Source organism: Plectropomus leopardus, chromosome 16 (assembly GCF_026936395.1).
Source record: "Plectropomus leopardus strain MGB_pleo_1.0 chromosome 16, ASM2693639v1, whole genome shotgun sequence".
Classification (NCBI taxonomy): Eukaryota; Metazoa; Chordata; class Actinopteri; order Perciformes; family Serranidae; genus Plectropomus; species Plectropomus leopardus.
In genome coordinates, this window is record NC_142191.1 from 1,922,501 (window position 1) to 1,943,833 (window position 21,333).

Consider the following 21,333-nt stretch of genomic DNA (forward strand, 5'->3'; position numbering starts at 1 on the left):
AAACTGAGGTTTCAGGAGGTTAGGTGAAAAAGAGAAGCATCCAGATTACGTGTCTTATGTTTGGTATATCTACTGTATATTTAAGGTTTGCACAAATGCACAGAAGTATTTCAGTCTACACCCTCACTGGAATCTCAAAGTGGAAATTCCCCTCCTCCGCCTCGCACAGAGACCTTCCCAGAGTTTTGGCGTGGCGTATTTACTCTGCACGCTTGTGTACCTTGATAAAAGTGCAGATACACATGACCTCCGAGCACATCAAAGCCCGCTCTGTCCATCTGCTCCTGTGCAGGCCCTAAACACTGCTAAAGGAGGGACGAGGGGAAGAAAGAAAAAAAACGTCCACTCAGATATGCAGATATGTTTATCCCTCGGTTATATTCATTCTCGTCCCCGGAGACGTCATTAGCTTATCACATTCCTCCCTGCATGAATTTACATCTGGATACCGAAAGGCACTTCAAAGGTGCCAACAACATCAGTGTCTAAAAACCTCCCCGCAAGTATTGGCAGGATTTTGAAAAAACTAACCGTGGCAAAAAAACACAGTAACACTGCAAATCGCAGAAAGCCGTGATATAATCAGGCCTTTCCCTCGAGACTTCAGTGGCTTAAAGAAAAATATGCTGATAATGTTTAGAGTGGGCGATCAATGCGTTCATTAATTTCTAAGGCGATGTAATTATGTTTACCCCCGTCGATTATCAATCTGCATGCATCTAATGTCACAGCGGGGCTCCCAGAAGAGAGTGGAGCGTTTTCACAGCCGAGGAAACGAGTCAGCCAACAACACACTGTACACTTTACTCGAGGAGCGAGCTGAGAGGAGGCGAGGGAGCCGGAGGTTTGCTCCAACTCCTCAGCCCCTGCAGACCAAAAATCTCTTCTTTTTCTTCCACTTTAAGACTTTTTTTCTGTGCAAACATGTCATGACTGGCAGACACTGAAAATTTAAATATACAGGACAAACGCAACAAATGCATGTTGTAAGAGGACGTGGTATCTCCCAAATGAAGCCCTAATTAGATTAAACAACATTTAGCTCCCAACTGTCCGTCCTTGTTAAAGTCAAACTAATCGACCCGACTGTCACGTAAGAAACTCAGTACAGCAGCGCTCTGTCGAAACCTTCATAATGTCACATGTAGGGATGTCACTTTTAGTTAATTTGGCTTCTGATTGCCCGACACCCTTCAACTGGTACCTAACCGGCTAATTTTTAAGCAAAAAACAAAAGAAGACTCACAACCTACCTTTTTAGTTTGGCTTTTAATTGAATTTATTCATACATCTTAGCCTGTTTTGCTAGATGTGATATTATTGTGATTGTATTGTTTTTAACATTTTTATATATTATTTGCTCCTTTTCTTAGATGGATTCCTCTTTTTTTTTTTTTTTTTTACATTTTATCAACTATGAAGAGTATTTTATTTATTTGTGGATTTATTTATTTTACTTATTATTTTTATTATGTTTATTTATTTTTATCTTTTATCTATAGGTTTTTATCCTGCCTCTGGTGTTTCCTCACTGCCTGGTTTCTCTTTAGGTTTTATCGTGTGAAGCAGCACTGAGTCCGGCGCTGCATTGACTCTGAGTTTTAGCGCCACATTTCAAAGTGTTGTCTATTTAGAAGTGATTAGATTTTAGAGTTTTATGATGTAAATGTCTCGACTTTTTTTTTGGTTAGTTGTACTGACAGCCAGCCGGCTGGCCGCGTTACCCTGAGGTAACATAGCGCTGCTGCTCATCCGACAACACATGCAAACACTGACAAAAGCTTTAAATGGAAAAGCGAAAAAGCTGAAAAGATAAAACACAACTTCAAACCAAAATAACCAAATAACCAAAACCAAAACAAAATATCCGCATCATCTGTGGTCAGTGTTCTACATAAATTGACATTTGTATTAGATCACCCGAAGATACAACCTAAATTCAACCAAATATCAACATTAGAGGAAGATGGTGTCCAGCTGCGGTGCCAAAATAAGGCTTTCTTATACAGTGAAAAGATGCAAAGCAGCAAAATAGTTAGTTAATGTGGCGTTATGTGCATTCAAATTTTATACAATATTTGCTTGAAAGATGCAGAGACATTTTTAGAGGAGTGAAATTGTTGTGCTGCTGAAGGCCGACGAGGTTCGATCAGGGCGATTTCACGAGCAGCGAAGGCAGCGCTCTCACATGAGCATGTGAATTACAGGGCGGCAGAGTGAAAGCAGTGTCCTGACTGAATGCTGCCCTGTGCTAATGCCAGGCTGTAAAAACACTGAGTTGACAACAAGCAAGCCCCTGTAGTTCTGCTGAGGGAGGGACGGGGAGAGCGAGAGGCGGGGGAGGAGAGGGGGAGGAGAGGGGAGGTAGAGGGCAGGAGAGAGGATTACTGCTGTTTCTGACATGTGGCTGCCATGTCCTCCGTGATTAAAACCTCAGATAACTGCTTGATAACGTTTAATTGTGAAGATCGGTGGAGGATGATTTGTTCATTTTGACGTGAGCGAAACCTCAACTGGGATAAATTATAAAGCTTAACCCTTTGAAACCTGCAGCGACATCACTTTACTTATGATGATTTCAGATGTCTTTCACAACAATTTAACCCCTGAACCCGGAGTAACTTTTCTTTCAAAAACATGGAAAATTAGTAACAGTGGTAACAGATGTTTTACAATTAGCAAGGAATAAGTAGATTTAGAAAATACCTTTCAAAAAGTTAGGGAAAATTTAAAGGGAAAAACTGTATAAATTAGTAGAATTATATTTTTTAAATTATGGTAAAAATTATTTAAATTTTTAATTTTAATTTTAACTTTTTTCCAGGTCTTTTTTTACCTTTTTAAAACTTTTTTTTATTATTTAATTTTTTTAATTTATTTATTTATTTTTTACTAATTTTCGGATAATTTTGTTGTACTTTTTACTCATTTCTTAATAATTTTGGGGTCATTTCTTTTTCATTGTTCATTGCCTTCTTCACATGGTTTAAAAGAAATCAAGCCAAATTTTCTTGGGTTTCAGAGTTAAAATCAGTCAGATTCAGAAATCCAAAGTCGTTTTTGATCTACTGGAATCAACCTGTTTTACACGTAACTCCTGCTCAGTTATTCTGCACGACAACAATGAACAAAATCGAATTAATCCTCCTGATAATGGCCGCAGCGTATTTGCCTTAAGGCCGTTCTTTCGCCCATTTAAGTGTCTGTCATTTTATTCCCATTTGCGTGCTAGAAAGAGACGTCGAATAATGCAGCGCCGACCAAGACCAGAGCGCACGGCTGCAAAACATGTCCATCAAGGAGAAAATAAAAATAGGCTGTTTCCTCTAAATTCACTCAATCAATAATTCATGACGCGCACAGAAGCTTGATTTATGAAGGAATTAAATGTTGTGGACTGGGCCTCGCAGCAGCCGTCCATCTCGGGGACGTGGCAGCCGAAATTAAACATGAAAGGCAAACACTGAGAACAACCACATCATCTCGCCCAGAGTGGACGTATTAGAGGACTGCGGCGGCACGAGTGCCGGTCGGCTTGATTGGACAGAATGACACTGGTGATTTGAGTGGGGGCCGTGTAATTTGTTTGAGAGTTTTCGTGAGTTATCTCCGCTGAGTGGGTAAAAGAGCCACGTTAATACTGTTTGACAAACTGAAGGCCGGGATCAAAGGAGAACATGCACCTGCTGACCCGCTAGGATCACGTGACCGCCGTGTGCCTCTCTGACCCCGGCTTTCACTATAAACATGGAAAACATAGAAGGTGACAGCTTTAGTGTTTTTTAAGGCGAACCCAAATCTAAATCCTGTCTTTTGTCAGGTGCGTTTATTTCCTGTGTAGAGGGATATAAATTCTAATGACACCGAGGCTGTTGTCCATATTGTTCTGTTTTAAAAGGATTAAACTGTCCAGAAGTTATTTGTAGAAACAGTTTTAAGCATCTGGTCGGGCTTTCAAGTGGCAACTTTGATAGCCAGCATTCCTTGGAGACACATCCTGTCGTACTATCAGCTGTTTCTCTAACACTTAATATTTGGCCCAACCAAATCGCCAGAATAAGTGATGACATCGTACGCTTCTGCAAACCACACATACAACAGCCCAACACGCTCTCATCCCAACTCGTCACGTGGTGACGCTCTGTCAGTAGGTTGAAGTAAACTGAAGTTGCGAATATAAAATATGCCCATTGGAAACATTAAGAAAAAAAAATCTACTTTTTGCAAAACAGGTTTTACGTTCACATGAGGTGGTATTTCAGGCGATTCCAAAAAGCCATACTTAACAAAACTGCAATGGAAACACTTTTTAGTCTTTTCTAGGTCACGTGATGCTGTGTCTATGAGCTTGTCAGTAGGAACTGGCTCCCTCATGATGCAGCAGGAGCTACAAGAGCTGTTATTGCATCACATAACTCTGAGAAAGTGGAGCGGATCATCGGGAAGTTTTGAATCCACAATTCCTCTGTGAAATCGTGGACTACATCTCCCAGAAATCCCTCATACGTGGACGCTCCTGCATATAAGGGGCTCGCCTTTCCATCATGGCTCCATAACACGCCTACGTGGCCTTGGATTGGAAATAATGACGGCTAGTGCGGTGCTGCAATAGAAATAAAGCTGCTAATGTTTTAAACATCCATCGCCATGGTTACTGGGATGTTATCGCCAGAGGAGAAGTCGCACAACATCCCTCAGTGGAAACACTGTCATCTCACAATTGCGTTTCATCAAAATTTCGAAAATATTGCTTAACTTTTGTTAAAATCTTTAATGGTAAATGGCCTTCAGTCTCTAACATTTAACATTTGGCGCATCCAAATCGCCAGAATAAGTGTTGGCATTGTGTGTTTCTGCAAACAACACATACCACAGCCCAACACGTCACATGGTGACGCTCTGTCAGTGACCTTCTGTGTCAGCTGTTTACGCTCCAGGATGTTGTTACCGTGATGTCAACAAATGCACATGATAGGATCACGCAGCATGTGGTTATGTTGACATGGCAACACATGGCAACCAACGGCGACTGTCGCTGCGGTGAGCTTTAGGCAAAAGAGGCACATGGTGAGGTCACTGTGATCTCAGGTGATGCTGCCTGTGTGCGTTGCATGTGGGCGCGCCCAGTGCCGTCCTGCCGGCGTGTAATGACACAGACAACTGTCGTCACTATTGCAAGACAATGGCGAATGATAAAATGTAGTTTACTGATAGGTAAGCACAAGGAAAAGAAAGCTTTTAAATTCCTCAAAGTGACTCTGTAACTCTACGTGAAGTTTCGTGATGTCAGCCACCGTACGCTAACAGTCAAACCTCAAAGCAAAGAAAAGTGACTGACTTCAGCTCGCTCTGGCAGTAAATCAATACGAGATCAATACTATGAAATGAGACTAGATACTGTCTTTTGGATATTGATATTCTACAGTTCTACAATTTCATTTAGCAGACGCTTTTATATCATAAGTGTTGTGTTTATTTTAAGGAATGTACTTTTCTGAATTTACCGTTCTGGCTTTTCTTTTGTCTTTACACTCAGTCATTATATCCACGTTACTGATGATTATTTAGCAAAAAATCACATTGTGGAGCTTAAATATTTTGTGAAAGCACCAACAGTCAACACTAAGATATCACCGTAATATCGATATGGCGGCACTTGGGGAAAAATAGTTTTGTCGTATCATTTCATCGTTTTCATTCTCAGCTCAACTTTAATCTCCAAAATGTGCGTGTGCGTCTTTAAATATTTAAAGGTAATCTAAAAGGACGCACGTGTTAGTTTTCCGATGTGTGAAAGAATGAGTTCAGGCCATTGAAGAGTACGACGTCAGTGTGTGTGCAGGCGGTGTGTGTGTGTGTGTGTGTGTGTGTGTGTGTGTGTGTGTGTGTGTGTGTGTGTGTGTGTGTGTGTGTGAGTGACTCTCGGAGTGTGGGCGCAGTGCTGAATCAGTACTAGAAGCAGTGTAGTCAGATGAAATGAGTTTGGCTGTGTCTAAATGCTTCAAATCACTGAAGAAAGTCCGGGAAGTGTGCTTTTCACTCGGGGCTAATTATCCCGCTGTAATTAAAAAGGAACCGGGGTTAGTGGTCCTTAAAGAAGAAATCTAACTGCAGACCTACAAATATGCCAACTAAACTATAGCTAATAAGGTCCTGCAGGGACACCGTGTGACACAGTGGCATCGTTCGGCCTGGGCGTCGGAGGCGTTAGCTCCAAATGTTTTTCAGATAACCCCGGATCTCTATATATAATTTTTAAAATTAAAAAAAGCCTAAGGGACTGTTCTTTGTTTAACAGAGGAGGGCTCTGTCTTTGTTTCTACCCTCCCCAAAGTTACAATTATTTTTCCTTGAGCCTTCCTGTGAAGTTCCTGGAAAATGCATGATGAGCAACGCAATTTTTTTTTTTTTTTTTTTTTGGATTGCCTGCAGGTTTGTTGGCCATGTTTGCTTTAAAAATCCCCCCAAAAGGTTTTTAGAGATAAAGAATCACCAAAAGTTTTTTTAAAAATCCCAAAAAAAATTTGAAGGAAAAAAAAACACCAAAAATTTTACAAGAAAAAAAAAAGTCAAAAAAAACTTTAAAAGAGAAAAAAGTGAAAAAAACATTTTAAAAAATACTAAAAGATTAAAAAAAAATGCCAAAAGGTTTAATAGGAAGACATGTTTCCTTTTAACAAATGTTGGCCTTTTTTTTTTTTTTTTTGCATAAGACCAGGTTTAGCCCCCAGTGTCCTCAAATCCTAGCAACGCCCCTGGAGTGACTCTAAATACACATACTAGATACATATCACACTGTCGGTAAATTACAGGACTCTGTGTCCTGGAGTGATTTTTCATTGAGCTGTGACTCGGAGGCGAATTCCTGGATTTTGGTGATTAAAATGCAAATAAGAGCTCAGGCGGGTTAAAGGTAGGCCGGCAAATAACATGTGGGGATAAAGAGTGTTGAGAGACAAACTATTTTCTGCAGTGTGAGGGCAGCAGGGAGGATCTGTGGCTTAGAGCCATCACGGAGCTGCTGGAGGAGATGCATTCTTTATTCTGAGGAGGAGGAGGAGGAGGAGGAGGAGGGACAGGAGAGAGAGAGGGAGAGAGAGAGAGGGAGGGAGAGAGAGAGAGAGAGAGAGAGAGAGAGGTGAGCAGAGCACACACGTCGCACTATCAACTGAATCCATCTAAGAAAACAACTCCTCGCAGGGAGTCCGGGCTCTGAGCTGCGGAGACACTGAAGGCAAGTTTGCGCTCCCCGTTAAACGGCGCACCGGAGCGGACCGGACGGACGAACGCAGCTGGCCGTCATGGCCCGTGGCGGACACTTGGGCGAGTGCGTCCTCACCGAGTGTGGAAGGGGAGAGGTGGGCGCCGCGATCACCCTGCCGCCGCTGTCTTTGCGCCGCTGCTGCTGCTGCTGCGGACGGTGTTGAGTTAACGCGGAGGAGCTGAAGGGAACGAACACAGACCAAAAAAAAAAAAAAAAAGTGCGGACAGCGGTGAGGACAACCGAGCGGGACCCATGCAGGGAAATATGCTGTTCCGTACAATCACCGGGCTGCTGATCGGAACCGACTGTTACCGAACGGACCTTTACGCACGGTCGTACAGCGGGACCGCATGAAGGACGGAGGCGCGGGGGAAAAGTTGAACGGGTTTTGTGATGGATAAATGCTCGCCAAAGGTACAGTGGATGTTCTCTGTCAGATAGTTGTTCGAAAAATGTGGAGAAAAAAAACGGAGTTGATTCTTTTCCAGTTAAATTCCGAATAAAACGCAGGATGTATCTTTGTTTTCACCTCTGAAATCTCCGAGCATCCTGCAAGCGAACGCGGTCTCAAACTGGCATTAATTCACCAATCCACAATCACTTTTTATGATTAATTAAAACCGTTTTTTGTGGGTTAATCCGATGTTTCGTCGAGTTAAAGATTGGCGCACTACAAAGCGCACCGCTCCTCATTTTCACCCAGGAGAAAACCTGACTTTTTTTTCTTTTTTGTGTGTGTAAAGGAGGGAGGGGGGCTTTCACTCTCAATGCACTGCACGGTTTTCAATTCCCCCCTTTGAAATAATTCATTCAGATGAACAGCGCTCACTGGGCAGCCTTTGAAGTACACCTGATCCGCCTCTTATCGCCTCCTAAATACCCTCTCCGTTTTTAAACTTTTAATTGCGTTTTTGTCGCTAAATCCAGTTCTAATCGGATTGTCCTGGCCACATATCACAGCGATCATCTGGCGCGGAGAAACTGTGAAGTCGCTCGGCTGGAAATTAAATCAAAAAGAAAGAAAAGTCCATCACTCCGATGTGTCCACCGTTTATCAGCTCCAACTTCCTGCGCACCTTCTTTTTCTCTTTAGATCCTTGGTGTTATTTACGCAGCTATAATAATAATCTTGATGCTGCTGCCTTCTGCTGTTGATTCTGTGTGCTGTGGCAGCACATTTTTATCGCCTCATGTGGTTGCTTCTATACCCCCCAAGCTTATTTGATTAAATTTAGCTCTTTCAATTTAGAAAAGTAGATCACAGATGTGTGTCAAAGGATTGTTTCTGCAGCTCCGCCACAAAGCATGCACGCAGGCAACAAACAGAGCAGAGAAAGCAAAACGTTGGCTTTATTTTAGTATTTATTTTATCATTTTGTCCCTTTTTTGGCAGGATATAGCTCCCTTGGCATGGCTGAAATTTTGTTTAAAAAATGGAAAGGATTGTAATAATTTTCTTCCTCCTGCTGCTCCTTGACAATCTCATGGCCGCTCCTGTGCTTAACATTCAACCCACCGTCCCCATTATTGTGTCATCCAACTCCAGTTCCAGTTAAGCTGAGAGCCACCGACGATGACAACCGGTATCTTTCAATCATGTGCGAGGGAGAGAAAATGTTTGATGGCTCATAAAACTTGGAATAATGGATCTTTGGGTCTACTGTAATCCAGCGGCCTTGTGCTTTACCACAAGCCGTGTTGAAAAACAGCCTGTATCGATCATTTATTGCAGGTGGAGGGATTAAATTATTTTCCAATCCCATTTCGGTTGACAGCTCGTGTATGTCACCGTGCTGAGAGGAGGAGCGAGGGTCTCTATTCCTCGACTGCCTTTTTTTTTTTTTTTTGTTGCAATTCTTGACTCCTCGCAGCCTTAAATCCTGAGCTGGGGCGATGGCGTGCTCAGGGCCTACAAACGAGCTCCTCCTCAGGCCATCGGCAAAAAACAGGCGCCTGTGTTTACTGTAAGCACTCGTGTGTTTACTCGTGTACCTCTGCCCACAGTGTCCGCTCAGGCAGAGAAAGGAAGAAAAAAAGCACACTTGTGTTCCTGTTTTCTGTTTTTTTCTCCCCATAAAGAGGTGATGCCTTCATCATCTCCTTTTAGCATGTTTTCCATGATGTGCGTGTCCTTGCAGTGCCTCCTTTGATAGAGCGGACGGGATAAAAGCCGCCTTTATGTCTGTTAAACCGGATGTGCAAGAGCTGTTCTGAATATTTATCAGATTCTCTCTTTTTTTGGTGCATAATATGTTGTGTGCATGTTTTTATGTCAAATAGAGGCCGAGGAAGAGAGGGCCCCTTCTCTCCGAGAACAAGCCACCCCCGAAATATTCTAATCCAGCGATTCGTTGTTTTCCCACAGGTCTGTGGATCCAAATGTCACCCCCCCTGGACTCTGCCCTGGTCGGGGACCGGCTGCGTGTGACGGACAGGCGAGTAGAGCCTGCGGTGGCTCTCTTACTGCGCGGCTTTAAATTGGCCCTGGCTGAGCTCTGCATGGAGCAGCGAGTGAAGAGTCCGGCTACGGTCTGATGTCTCAGCATGGATGGAGTCAGTCAGAGGACTGGCCACCACTAATGAGACCATCGCTCTTCAGCTGAGGACTAGCATTTACAGGATTACTCCCACGGCTTCCTGCTAACTGCATCATTACCAAGCTAGTTGGACCTTTCGTGGCTCTGGTTTTTGGTGGATATATACGTCATTCTGATTTTCATATTACTCCCTTTTCAGTTTTTCTTTGTCTTTTTTTTTTGGTTTCCCTTTTCCTGTTTTGGTTTTCCACTATGGAGTTTCTGGCCAGACCTTGGAATAAAGATTGGGCTTCATTCTTGCAGTTTTGGTTGACTGTCATCCTGAGCCTCCAAATGCAGTTCAGCCCGGGCGCCTCTTGCCCGGAGGAGTGTCGTTGTGACAAAACGTTTGTGTACTGCAACGAGCGCAGCCTGACATCAGTGCCTCTGGGGATACAGGAGGGCTACACGGTCCTCTACCTTCACAACAACCAGATCAACAATGCTGGCTTCCCTGTGGAGCTTCACAACGTGGCCTCTGTGGAGACCGTGTTTCTCTACGGCAACCAGCTGGATGAGTTCCCCGTCAATCTGCCCAAAAACACCAGAGTCCTGCACCTCCAGGAGAACAATATCCAGACCATCTCCAGAGCGGCCCTGGCGCAGCTCACTCGACTGGAGGAGCTGCACCTGGATGATAACTCCATCTCCACGGTGGGGGTGGAGGAAGGGGCCTTCAGGGAGGCGGTGAGCCTCAAACTCCTCTTCCTCACCAAGAACCACTTAAGCAGCGTTCCCATCGGCCTCCCGGAGGACCTGAAGGAGCTGCGGTTGGATGAGAACCGCATCGCTCATATAGCAGAGGAGGCCTTCCAGAATGTGACACGCCTGCAGCGCCTCCTGCTGGACGGGAACCTGCTGACGGATGAGGGCATCGCGCCGGGGACCTTCCAGGACCTGGCGACCCTCCGTGAGCTGGCCCTGGCCCGTAACTCACTCACCTTCCCCCCTCCGCTCCTCCCGAGCCAGTCGCTGGTCAAACTCAGCCTGCAGGAGAACCAGATCAACCAGATCCCTGTGGCGGCCTTTGCTGACCTCAACAGGCTGGAAAAACTGGATATCTCCAGCAACCAGCTGCAGACGCTGACGCAGGGCGTGTTCGACGGCCTGTCGAGCCTGAAGCATCTCGTGGTGCGGAACAACCCGTGGCGTTGCGATTGCGCCGTGAAGTGGGTGGTGGTGTGGCTCAAGTCTTTGCCGCCCTCCATAAACGCCCGCGGCTTCACGTGCCTGAGTCCGGACAAGGTGCGCGGCATGGCAATCAGAGAGCTCACGCTGGATATTATCGAGTGCCCCGTGGACGCCGACCAGCTGCCCTGGCCCACGCTCCGCTCCACTCCCCCTCCCCCACCCACAACCACCCCTATCACCACCATGATCTCCACCCTCATCACCACATCCATCCCGTACTACTTTGACTCACCCTCCCCTCCCTTACCCCCAATCCATCACAACCCTCCTGGGCCTCTTCCGCCTTACGAGGACCCCCTTCAGATCTCCTTCCACGTGGTCAACTCCACCAGTATCGAGGTGAGCTGGGCTTCCTACTTCACCGTCACCGCCTACAAGGTCACTTGGGTCAAAAGGGGCCAAAGCCAAATAAACGAAGGGATGCGGGAGAGGACGGTGAGCGGGGACCGGCGGCAGATCAGCCTCACCAACCTGGAGCCCCGGTCCGTGTATCGGATCTGCGTGCACGTCTTGGACACCCTTAACTCCTACCGTCCCGGAGAGGATACTATATGCTCTGAGGCCAGGACCAAGGCTGTTGCGTCTACGAAGCCTCCCGGTAGAGAGCAGGCTCCTCAGGAGAGCATCAACTCCACGCTGCTAATGGCTGGGATCATAGGCGGGGCGGTGCTCATCGTCCTGGTGACGCTGCTCAGCTTGTTCTGCTGGCACATGCACAGGAAGAGCCGGTCGTCTTCGACCAAGTGGAAATACAACCGGGGCAGGAGAAAAGACGACTACGGCGAGGCCGGGACCAAGAAGGATAACTCCATTCTGGAGATGACTGAGACCAGTTTCCAGATTGTGGCGCTGAACAATGAGCAGCTGCTGAAGGGAGATTTCCGCATTCAGCCCATCTACACGCCCAACGGGGGCATTGGATTTAGAGACTGTCACCTCAGTAACAACAGCATAGCCTACTGCAAGAGCAGCAACGTGCCCAGTACAGAGTTCTGCCACACGTGATGCGGCGGCACATAGTAGAGCGGCATTCACACACACACACATACCGAAAAAACACTAATGCATAAATACACATTTGTGAAGAAAAACATAGTGAAATATAACTGTACTATATATATTTCCAAGTTCTGTCTACAATGTAATTTATACTGTGGATAATAATGTGGGATTCTCTGCTATCTTTTTTATCTTAGAAGAAGAGATACAAGTGTTTCTTTTTTTTATAACCAGCAGGGTTTTGAACGTTGTTTTAATGGTCAGTACTGTACACGAACACGGATTTGTACAATCACGGCACCCTGGGTGTAGCTTCTGACGGACGCCGTCAGCCGTGGAAATGTTGGGGCGCTTTAAGAGGGCTGGGATCCTTTGCTAACCACAGAAGCAAAAAAATAATAATAATATGGCCTCTTTTTTTTTTTTTTTTGGCTCTTTGAAATCCTGCGAGCTACAACAGAACGGTAGTAAAGACAACACAGCACAGGGGAAATCCAAACACTGCTGATTAGTGGAAATACAGCACTGGTTCACTGCTGGTGAAAAAAGAAGTGCACTTTTTTATTAACCCTTTGAAAACTGGAGCAACGTAGCTTTTCTTGTGCTGATTTCAGATGCTTTTGACGAATATTTCAACCTTTGAAATCTGAGCAATTTGGTGCAATTTCTCCCAAAAAATGAGAAAAAAAGAAATAATAAAAAAAAATTAAAGTAGGGAAAAATCTCTAGGGCAAAATTATATGTGTAATTATTATAATTACAGATTTAATATTATATGATATAATAAGTATATTTTTAAAGTCATTTCCTTATTTGTTTTTCAAAACTTTTTTCTTTTAGCTCTTTGAAACTTGGTTTGACACAGGGTGTTTTTTGGGTCTTTAGATGCCGTCAGATGTCTGACCCTTTAGAAGCAAATGTGATATTTTTCTGAAATGTGGAAAATGTAATGCCAACTCGACAAGAAATGTCCCAAAATTTCAAAGAAACGAGAACAAAGACAAAGAAAATTACCCAAAAATAAGTTTTAAAAAGAGGTGACAATTATTCTAAAATTATTGAAAAACTACCGAAAAAATGTCCACAAAACTGCATTTATAATCAACATTTTTATATGTTCAAAATTATGATTTTTTAGTCATCTCCTTGTTTGCTTGTTTTATTTTTTGCTTATTTTCAGGTAATTTTCTTGTAACTTTCTTGGTCCATGTGTTGATAAGTCGCTCACTGCTTTCTTCCCATGTTTTTGCTCAGGTTTCAAAGGGTTAACTGATATTTTCAGATAGTTTTATTGTACTTTTCACTAATGTCTTGCTCATTTCTCCCTCTTTCATTGCACACTGTCGTCTTGCCACATTTTTTTTGAGCGAAATCAGCCAGTTTGCTCTGGTTTTAAAGGGTTAATTAATGCAGGCAGGATATGAGCAGAGGTGGTGATCAGGTCGTGTAGCGAGGATGTCACCGGCGCTGTTAGGAGCGAGATTTCCCAAAAGCGCCTTCACACTGAGCATCTTTGTTCAGCTGGGAACAAAGATGGGCTCAGTCAGGAGACACTTTTTTTTCTGAAAAACTCTGCAAAAACGGGGCGTGTCACTTCCAGCACATTTTTGCAGCGAGGAGGGAGGTGCAATTATTAAAGGAACAGAGGATTATTGTCCCTAATGAGGCGCATGGATGTGCTGAGACTCGTAGATCCTTTTTGAGGGAAATTTGTTCTGCTTATTTTCTCTCAGCCGTTTGGGCGCCACAAGGGGGCAGCTTCCCTCAGCGTCGTGTGTGGGACAGGAAGTCAGACTGAGAGGGGGGGAGAAAAAAAGCTGCATAGATCATTTTACCTCCACCGTCCCCCCCGGAGTCCATTACCCAGACGACATTACTCATGCTCAGACAGTATTGTTTGGAGTATTATTGCTCATCGAGCTACTTAATGATGTGGAATCATTTAAAACTAACAGTGTTTTCTGTGTTTGGTGGTTAAATGATATGGATTTTCACCGCTGTGGTCTGTCACAAAGAGGAAGGCCTCTGCTCCTCGCTCTGTGTGTGGGTGTGTGAGAGTGTGTGTGATGCATTTTTTGATTATTACACACCCCCTTATTTCAACCTTGTCCCAGCGTTCATTAGGCTCCTTTGATAAATTAGGAAATTACAACAATACGATGGCGCTCCGCCCACCGTCCTCACAATGCTGCGAGCGAGCAGCTCATCATTTACTCCTTTGTGTGCGTTTATGAGACTTCATTTACGCTGCGCTCACCTCAACAATGCACCTGCTCACCTCGCACCATTACTTCCTGCACCGATGATCCTCAGACTGTCTCCCCTCGTCCTCTGATCCGAGCGTGCGCAGTAAAATCTCACAAGCTCATTTGACTTTTTAAAAAAATAAGAATCTTGGATTGCCTTGACAAATGCAAGTAATAGTCCTAATTTATGAGAGATTTTATTTAAAATTTTGTTACATTTACGTGTTTTTTTTAAGTTGTTGCAACTTAAAATTGGAAGTTTAATTAACCCTTTGAAACCTGAAGAGGCATCACTTTTCTTGTGCTGCTTTCAGACGCCTTTCACTGGTATTTAAAAATTTGTGAGCAAATTGGTGCAATTTCTTTCAAAAACATGGTAAGGTTAAAAAAAAAGAAGAAAGAAATGTTCCACAAATTGTAAGAAGTTAGTAGATAATAAAATAATATTTTAAAAAGCTATAGAAAATGTCGAGGGAAGAAAGACAAAACTGTCTGGGGAAAAACAGAAAAAAGGGAGGAAAAAATATGTAGGGAAAAAAAACAAAGGAAACACTTTTTTTTTTTTATAAATGTCATAATTACATATATGAAATTATTGTTATTTTTAAGCATTTTTCAGGTCATTCCTGTGTTCTTTTTTTTTTTTACTCTTTTTAAATTTTATTTTATTCTTTCTAATTTTCAGGTAATTTTTCTGTACTTTTTCTAATTTCCTCTTTCATTGCTCATTGCCTTTTTCCATGTTTTTGAAAGAAATAAAGCTAATTTGCTCTGGTTTTAAAGGGTTAAACTGATCTTTCTAAGTTTTCCAGGCAACTTCAGTAAGTCAGGTTTCCTGTTATATATCTGTACTCTGCTGGCTGCAAACGAGTAAATCATATTTAGCTTTTCTTAAACACGTTAAGAAAACAGAGCGTGCAGATCTCCTAAACGTCATCATCGGCTAAATCCTCGTTCTGATGATCAAACTGAGTCAGACTAACTTGGTTTACTGAAAACCTTAAGTTGCTGTAACTTAAAAAAAAGTTAATTTCACTCTTTAAGTCGCAAAACTTTCACGTTGAGTTAATGGAACTAAGTGAAGTAAACTCGTCATTTAGTGTTTAAATATACATAAATTAAATCTAAACGTTATATTTACTGAACATTATCGAGGCAACTGTGTTAGATTTAAGTTAATTTTTTTATTTATAAAGCCCATAAAGCCTCAGAGGGCTTTTCAGCATCTCTCTGTCCTCAGACCCTTACAGCGACTGAGGAAAAACTGCCCCCCAAAAAAGCCCCTTTAACGGGGAAAAACCAGATTTGTCAGAGTAAGATCAGAGTACAGTGTGGCGGCAGCTCTGTGCATGTGAGAGCTCTTCATTGTGTGCACTTCTTAAGCAGACTTTATTTGATTTGACAAGATTTTATTTTGAGGGGCCAAGCTTAAAGAATTCCCACCGCCGCTCCCCCTCCTCTCCTCATAATCCTCCACCAAAAAAGGGAGAAAATATGTAGACTTTATTTTCACTTGGCTGCGTGGAGCTCACGCTGGGAGACGGAGCGAGCGTTAACCCTTTGTGAGGCGCACAGAAGTTTTTTCCAGATTAACTCTCTGGTTTACCTGAAGTAGCCGCTCTCGGCGGCTCCGATGGCGATCACATGGACTTTAATTTGAGGTGACGACGTCTGCAGCCGCGGCGCCGAAAATCTGTTTGACCGAAACGACACTTTAAAAATCAGAAAATACAATGAACCAATGAAATCATCTGTTGCTTTTAGTGTCTTAAAATCTTGTTTTCATTTCATTTGTCAGACTTGTTTTGTAGATGCAGATGGCAAAATTATGAAAAAGACTTTGAGAAAAACATTTAAGGGAACAGTTTTTGGGGGAAATTCTCTTCTTTACGTGGAAGACAAAGACTGATACCACTGATGTCTGAACGCTAAATACAAAGCTGCTGTTGGCTTCAAAACTGGGAAAAAAAAGGGGAAACAGCAATCTTAACTCCGTCCAAAGTCTGCTGTAAAACCACAACATTTAACGTTTACACTCTATATTTTTTGTGGATATAATTTGTGTGGATAAAAACACAAGCGTTCATCACTGAGCTGTGAAGGTTTGCAGGGTTGAGTCCAGGTGCCTGAACAAATAGGCTATTTTTAAAAATAAAGCACAAAGTTATGGTCAACAACATTAAAAGTAGCTTTAAAGGCAGATCTGATCTTAAATCAACTTTAGACAGTATAAAGTAAATAGCTGTATAAGTATGACCAAATACAAAACTATTAAAAATTTACATAAGATTCAAAAACACACTAAAATATTTCAGCATTAAACAACAGTTACGCAAAAAAGCAAAATGAAAATTTGAGTCGGGATCAGTAATCGTTTAACTCTACAGAGACTCTTACATGAAAGTTTTGTTTCGGTTTGGCCGTTCGTTCACACGACAACGGCATTTTGGAGGCCTGAAAACATCATTTTTTGCAAACGCCAACCCGTTCAAATACGATTATTTGATAAATGGTCAAATAATTCCTTGTTTTAGTTAAAAGGTTTGTATTCCCCTCTTTGCACAGAGCTGCTTTTACAGAGAGTAACCTTTATTATTATTCTTATTTTAAATTTTGGATGAATGATTAAGATGCAGTCAGACCAGGAGTTGAGCTTGCACATGCTACCTTTGCATGTTACGCTTATTTACACCTCAGTTAGTCCTCCGTGTTCCTCTACGATCATTTTATCAGCGTATACGTCCCATTTTTGTGATCTGATGCATCAAACTCATCTTAGTGTATCGTCTCCGTTTTCTTAGACGGACATAAGGGCGAATAAAGATGTTTAAACCGTCAGAATAGTTCCACTTTAATGCGCTCAGATCTGCAGATCACTAATGTTCCTCTCTTTCTCATTAACAGCAGGGATATTCTGAGCAAACCCGGCAGCAAAACGTTATTTTTTCAACTTTACCCCGGCTCGCACTAATGATAGGCTATCATGATGAATTAACCCTTAGGGACGGTTTGGCACATTTTAAGTGCTTTTCATTCTTCATGTTGTGATAATTGTGTGTGTGTTGATGCATGTGTCCTAAATGTAGTCCAGATTGTGTATTTGAGTGTAATCAGTGAATTTGCAGCTCAGCTCCTACAATAAGTCTAAAATACACTGTGGAAACTAAATAGTTACATTCAGACTGTTCAGGTCAAAAAATGCTCCATTGAAACCCATTCAAACTGACATTTTTGATCCCACAGCCATCAAAGCAGAAAAACATGACTTGTATTATTTCTGGGTGTCATTCTGGGCTTTTGACTCTGAATTTGTCATTTTGACTATTTTCTACCTGATGAGGTCATTTTGACCATATTTGGCATATGGAGGAAATACATGCTATTTCCACTAGGTGACCTGTCACAGTCAGTGTAGCTGCTGATCACTGACATATCCCAGACTGACATCATAAAAAAACGAGTTAGCATGTATTCACTGAAAATTATTCATTTTTCTTTGATTTTTTTTTCATCTAAAATCATAGCGGAATCATGTCAAAAAAAGGGCGTCTAAAGGGTTAAAATTCTGAAAATGAATGAATATTTGATATTTATGATTCGGACTGATGGTCCTATAAACTCAATGAAAGCAGAAAATAATACTAATGTATAATATTTTTGAAAGCTTGATTTTGAAAAGTGCATTTTGTGATACGACTGTGAGTGATATTAAAGTGGGCCCTCAAGGGTTAAAACTTCACTGATTCTATCCACAGCAAATAAATATCACCTTAAAAACAAAACTTTTGGCAGAAGCTGATGAGGTTTGCTGGATTTTGGCTGTGGGGTGCTGAGATCTGTGTTACATGTTGCAACCCTTCCCCCTGATACTTCACGTCCTGATGATCTCATGTTGCTGGCAGATAACCTGTTTTCAGCAAAATAAGATTCTCAGACTTCAATACATGGCAGATTTTATTGTTATTATTCGGATTTTTATTTATTTAGTCAAACATGAACAAACCGACAGTATTGTTACTTGAACTCGCCCCTGTTGACTTCATATTCTTAGACCCAAAATAGTGATTTAGTAAAACTAAACACCAAATTATTACAGAGCAGCAGACATGTTACCATCAGAAAAGCCTGCCCGTGACTTAACGTGTTCGTATGACACAATTTCTTAATCTGAGTGTATGTATATCTGTGACGACCCCTACAGTCATCACAACAGAAAAAATAATGAGGAATGTTTGAAAAAACTCAGATTTTAGGAAATATAATTTAAAGGAGGCAACATGAAAAATGACTCGTCTGAACTGATCCATAGGTTTTCATTTACTCCTCAGCTCCACAGGATGAGCTCACTGGTTAATAATTGATGTTGGAAATGTCAGAAACAGGAATATTTCTACATGTGATGTTGGAAAACATCTAACCGTTTTGGGAAAAATGTGTGGATCCCATCGGGAAGTGTCTGGGTGCGACGATTCCTAAACGGGACTGAACAGAAATGTATCAAAATATGTTTTTTCACCATGTTGGGTTCATCGACAGTAAGATCTTCTGTGGTTATCAAAGCATCTCCACTTTTAATTTTTCTACCCACTAACACCCACAGCTGACCACAAACCCCACGCAGAAACACTTGAACATTTACATCAGATGTCGTTTATGACTTTACGTTTTTCGGGGAGAGCGGTCAACATATCCCACACGTCTGTGAATGTTTCTGGAGACAGATATTTGCCTTACCTTTATGCAGGACTGAATGACGATGAGGAGAGAGCGAGTTAGCGTGTGGAAGAAAAGACGAGGACTCTGAAAAAGAAAGCACATTTCTGCACCAATATGAACAGAAGCGTGACGCGCAGTAGCTGACGGGCGACTGTTGATCCGTAGTGCCAGACCTGAAGCGGAGCGCGGCGAATGATTCACCAGGAAGAGGCTTTGGCGGTTGTTTTGCAGCGTGCATCACTCCTAATTTTCTACTTGATGAAAGAACGCGGCTGCGGTGCCGTGACCGATGGAATTACACAAAACGTATTACTAGTGTCAGATTTTAGCGTTTCGGGGTGCCGAGGAGTCATTTCCCTTATAGCTCATGGTTGAAATAATTCTGTTTAATCTGTGAGAGGTCAATTCAGACAAGACAAAAAAGTTTCTTCCTGGAAGGCGAAAACCTTCACTGCAAATATCTATTAGCGACATTCATTCAAGGATTTTTGCATGTACTGTATTTAGCTTCCATTCTTTTATCACAGCGGGTTTTTGTTTTTAAGCAGCGGTGGTTGAGGTACAGTCAAACACAACGAGAGTTTTAGGGAAAGAGAGGCTGGAAACTTGCAGTGCATGTCAAACGTCTGTGCTGGGAAACGTCCCGGCTCGTCCCCCGAGGCGCCGAGTGTTCACGTTCGCCATCCACACCGAGTTTTCTTAGGAACCAAAGTTAAATTTCTGTTCTCATGATGAAATATTGATGTTGTTCCATGTATGTGCCTTGAGGTTGAACTTACAATGTAAAGTCCTTGAAACCTTTAAATGTTTTTGCACAAACTGTAAATACTTAAGTGAAGCTTTTTGAAAATAAAAGAGCCATTGGATTTGAGCGATCACTCCCTTTTTGTTTTAGACGTCGAAATGAGAATTTATTTTCTGTTGTGTTCTAAAAATTTGGATGTTTTTCTTTTAATTATTATTATACTGATCCCGGGTATATTCATTAACCCTTTATGGTGTTTCCCCAGTGGCAATCCAGCCACCGTTTCCACCGTTTTTACCATTTACCAGCATTTGAACCACATTTCCCAGGTTTTCAATCTACACTTTACTGCATTTCTCAGCAAGATCTGAACTACTAATTCTGAGTTTTCAGCAGTCCCTTGCAGCATTTCCCAGCAAAGTTTAAGCCACTGATCTCTGGTGTTTTTAGTGATCCTTTTCGGCATTTCCCAGTGGTGTTTGAACCACCGATTCTGGTGCTTTTACAGACCCTTTGTGGTGTTTTCCAGCTGCGTTTGAGCCACAATTCCCCGAGCTTTTACAGACCTGTCTCAGCGTTTCTCAGCTGCGTTTGAACCAGCGATGATGAATGTTTTCACAGAGCCTTTATTGTGTTTTCTGGCGGCATTTGAGCTACAAATTCGCTGTTTTTTTCCCCAAGCATCTCCTTCACAGCATTTCCTAGCGGTGTTTGAGCCATGCCTGGGTGTTGTTACTCACCCCTCATGGCGTTTCCCAGCAGCGCTTAATCCACTGATCCCCGGTGCGTTTTTAGAACTTGTGCAGCGTTTCCTAGCAGCGTTTGACTGTTTTCATTGACCTTTCGCAGAATTTCCCGGGAGCATTTCAGTCAACAATTAAGAGTTTTTTCATCAAGCAGTGTTTGAGCCACCATGCCTGGGTGTTTTACCCATCTATAAGGCGTTTTCCAGCGGCGTTTTAGGCAAATATAATGGGTGTTTTAATCCACCCTACATGATGTTTCCATGTACCTTTGAGACATAGTAGTTGTTTTAAGCCAAAACATGATCTTTCCCAAACCATAACCATGTTTTTTTTTGTGCCAAACATAACCAGATTTTCACTAGTGTTGGTGAGAAATGTTTCAACACATCTGTTGTTGAAATGTGAACATTTTATCTTGTAATCCAGTTTTCTAACTGCAGGGAGTTTGTATTTTGTTTGACGACGGGCTGTCGGAGAAATGGGCTTTGAATCCAATGAGATATTGTTTGGACTAACAAGCCTTTTGATTTTTGGGCTGCCAAATCAACGGGCAGTCCCTGTATGAATACTGTGAAAGTGTCAAAAAGAGTTCAAGCCACAGAGAAATGCACAGTCCTTCTTCAGAAACTGCCCTAAAACGAGCCGTCAGGATCTCTGTCGAGTTGTGACATCACAACTATACAGTATAAATTAGAAACTGCAGCTGCAGCGTCGTTACAGTCATTCCTCGGCTGCAGTGATGGTGTAGAAATGCCATGAGTGCAGATGTGGAAAGATCCAGAAACGCTGACCAGTCAGAGCAGACTGGGCTTTTCGTGAGGGGGTCTTAAAGCGACAGCAGCTAAAAACA

At 42.5% G+C, this 21,333-nt stretch overlaps 1 protein-coding gene across 3 annotated transcripts in view; it reads left to right on the forward strand.

Moving 5' to 3' along the window:
* The window catches only part of flrt2 (fibronectin leucine rich transmembrane protein 2), a 256,493-nt gene extending 236,630 nt beyond the window's left edge, over positions 1-19,863 (forward strand). For 2 of the 3 annotated variants that reach the window (XM_088089299.1, XM_042503863.2), the window contains one exon: positions 9,630-19,863. In XM_088089299.1, coding sequence (XP_087945425.1) covers positions 10,054-12,036 — 1,983 coding nt within the window. In that variant the 5' untranslated portion in view covers positions 9,630-10,053 and the 3' untranslated portion in view covers positions 12,037-19,863. Of the gene's footprint in view, positions 1-7,122; positions 7,679-9,629 lie in introns of those variants that run through there. The other variant, XM_042503862.2, reaches the window with a different exon arrangement.
* The last annotated feature ends 1,470 nt before the right edge of the window (positions 19,864-21,333 follow it).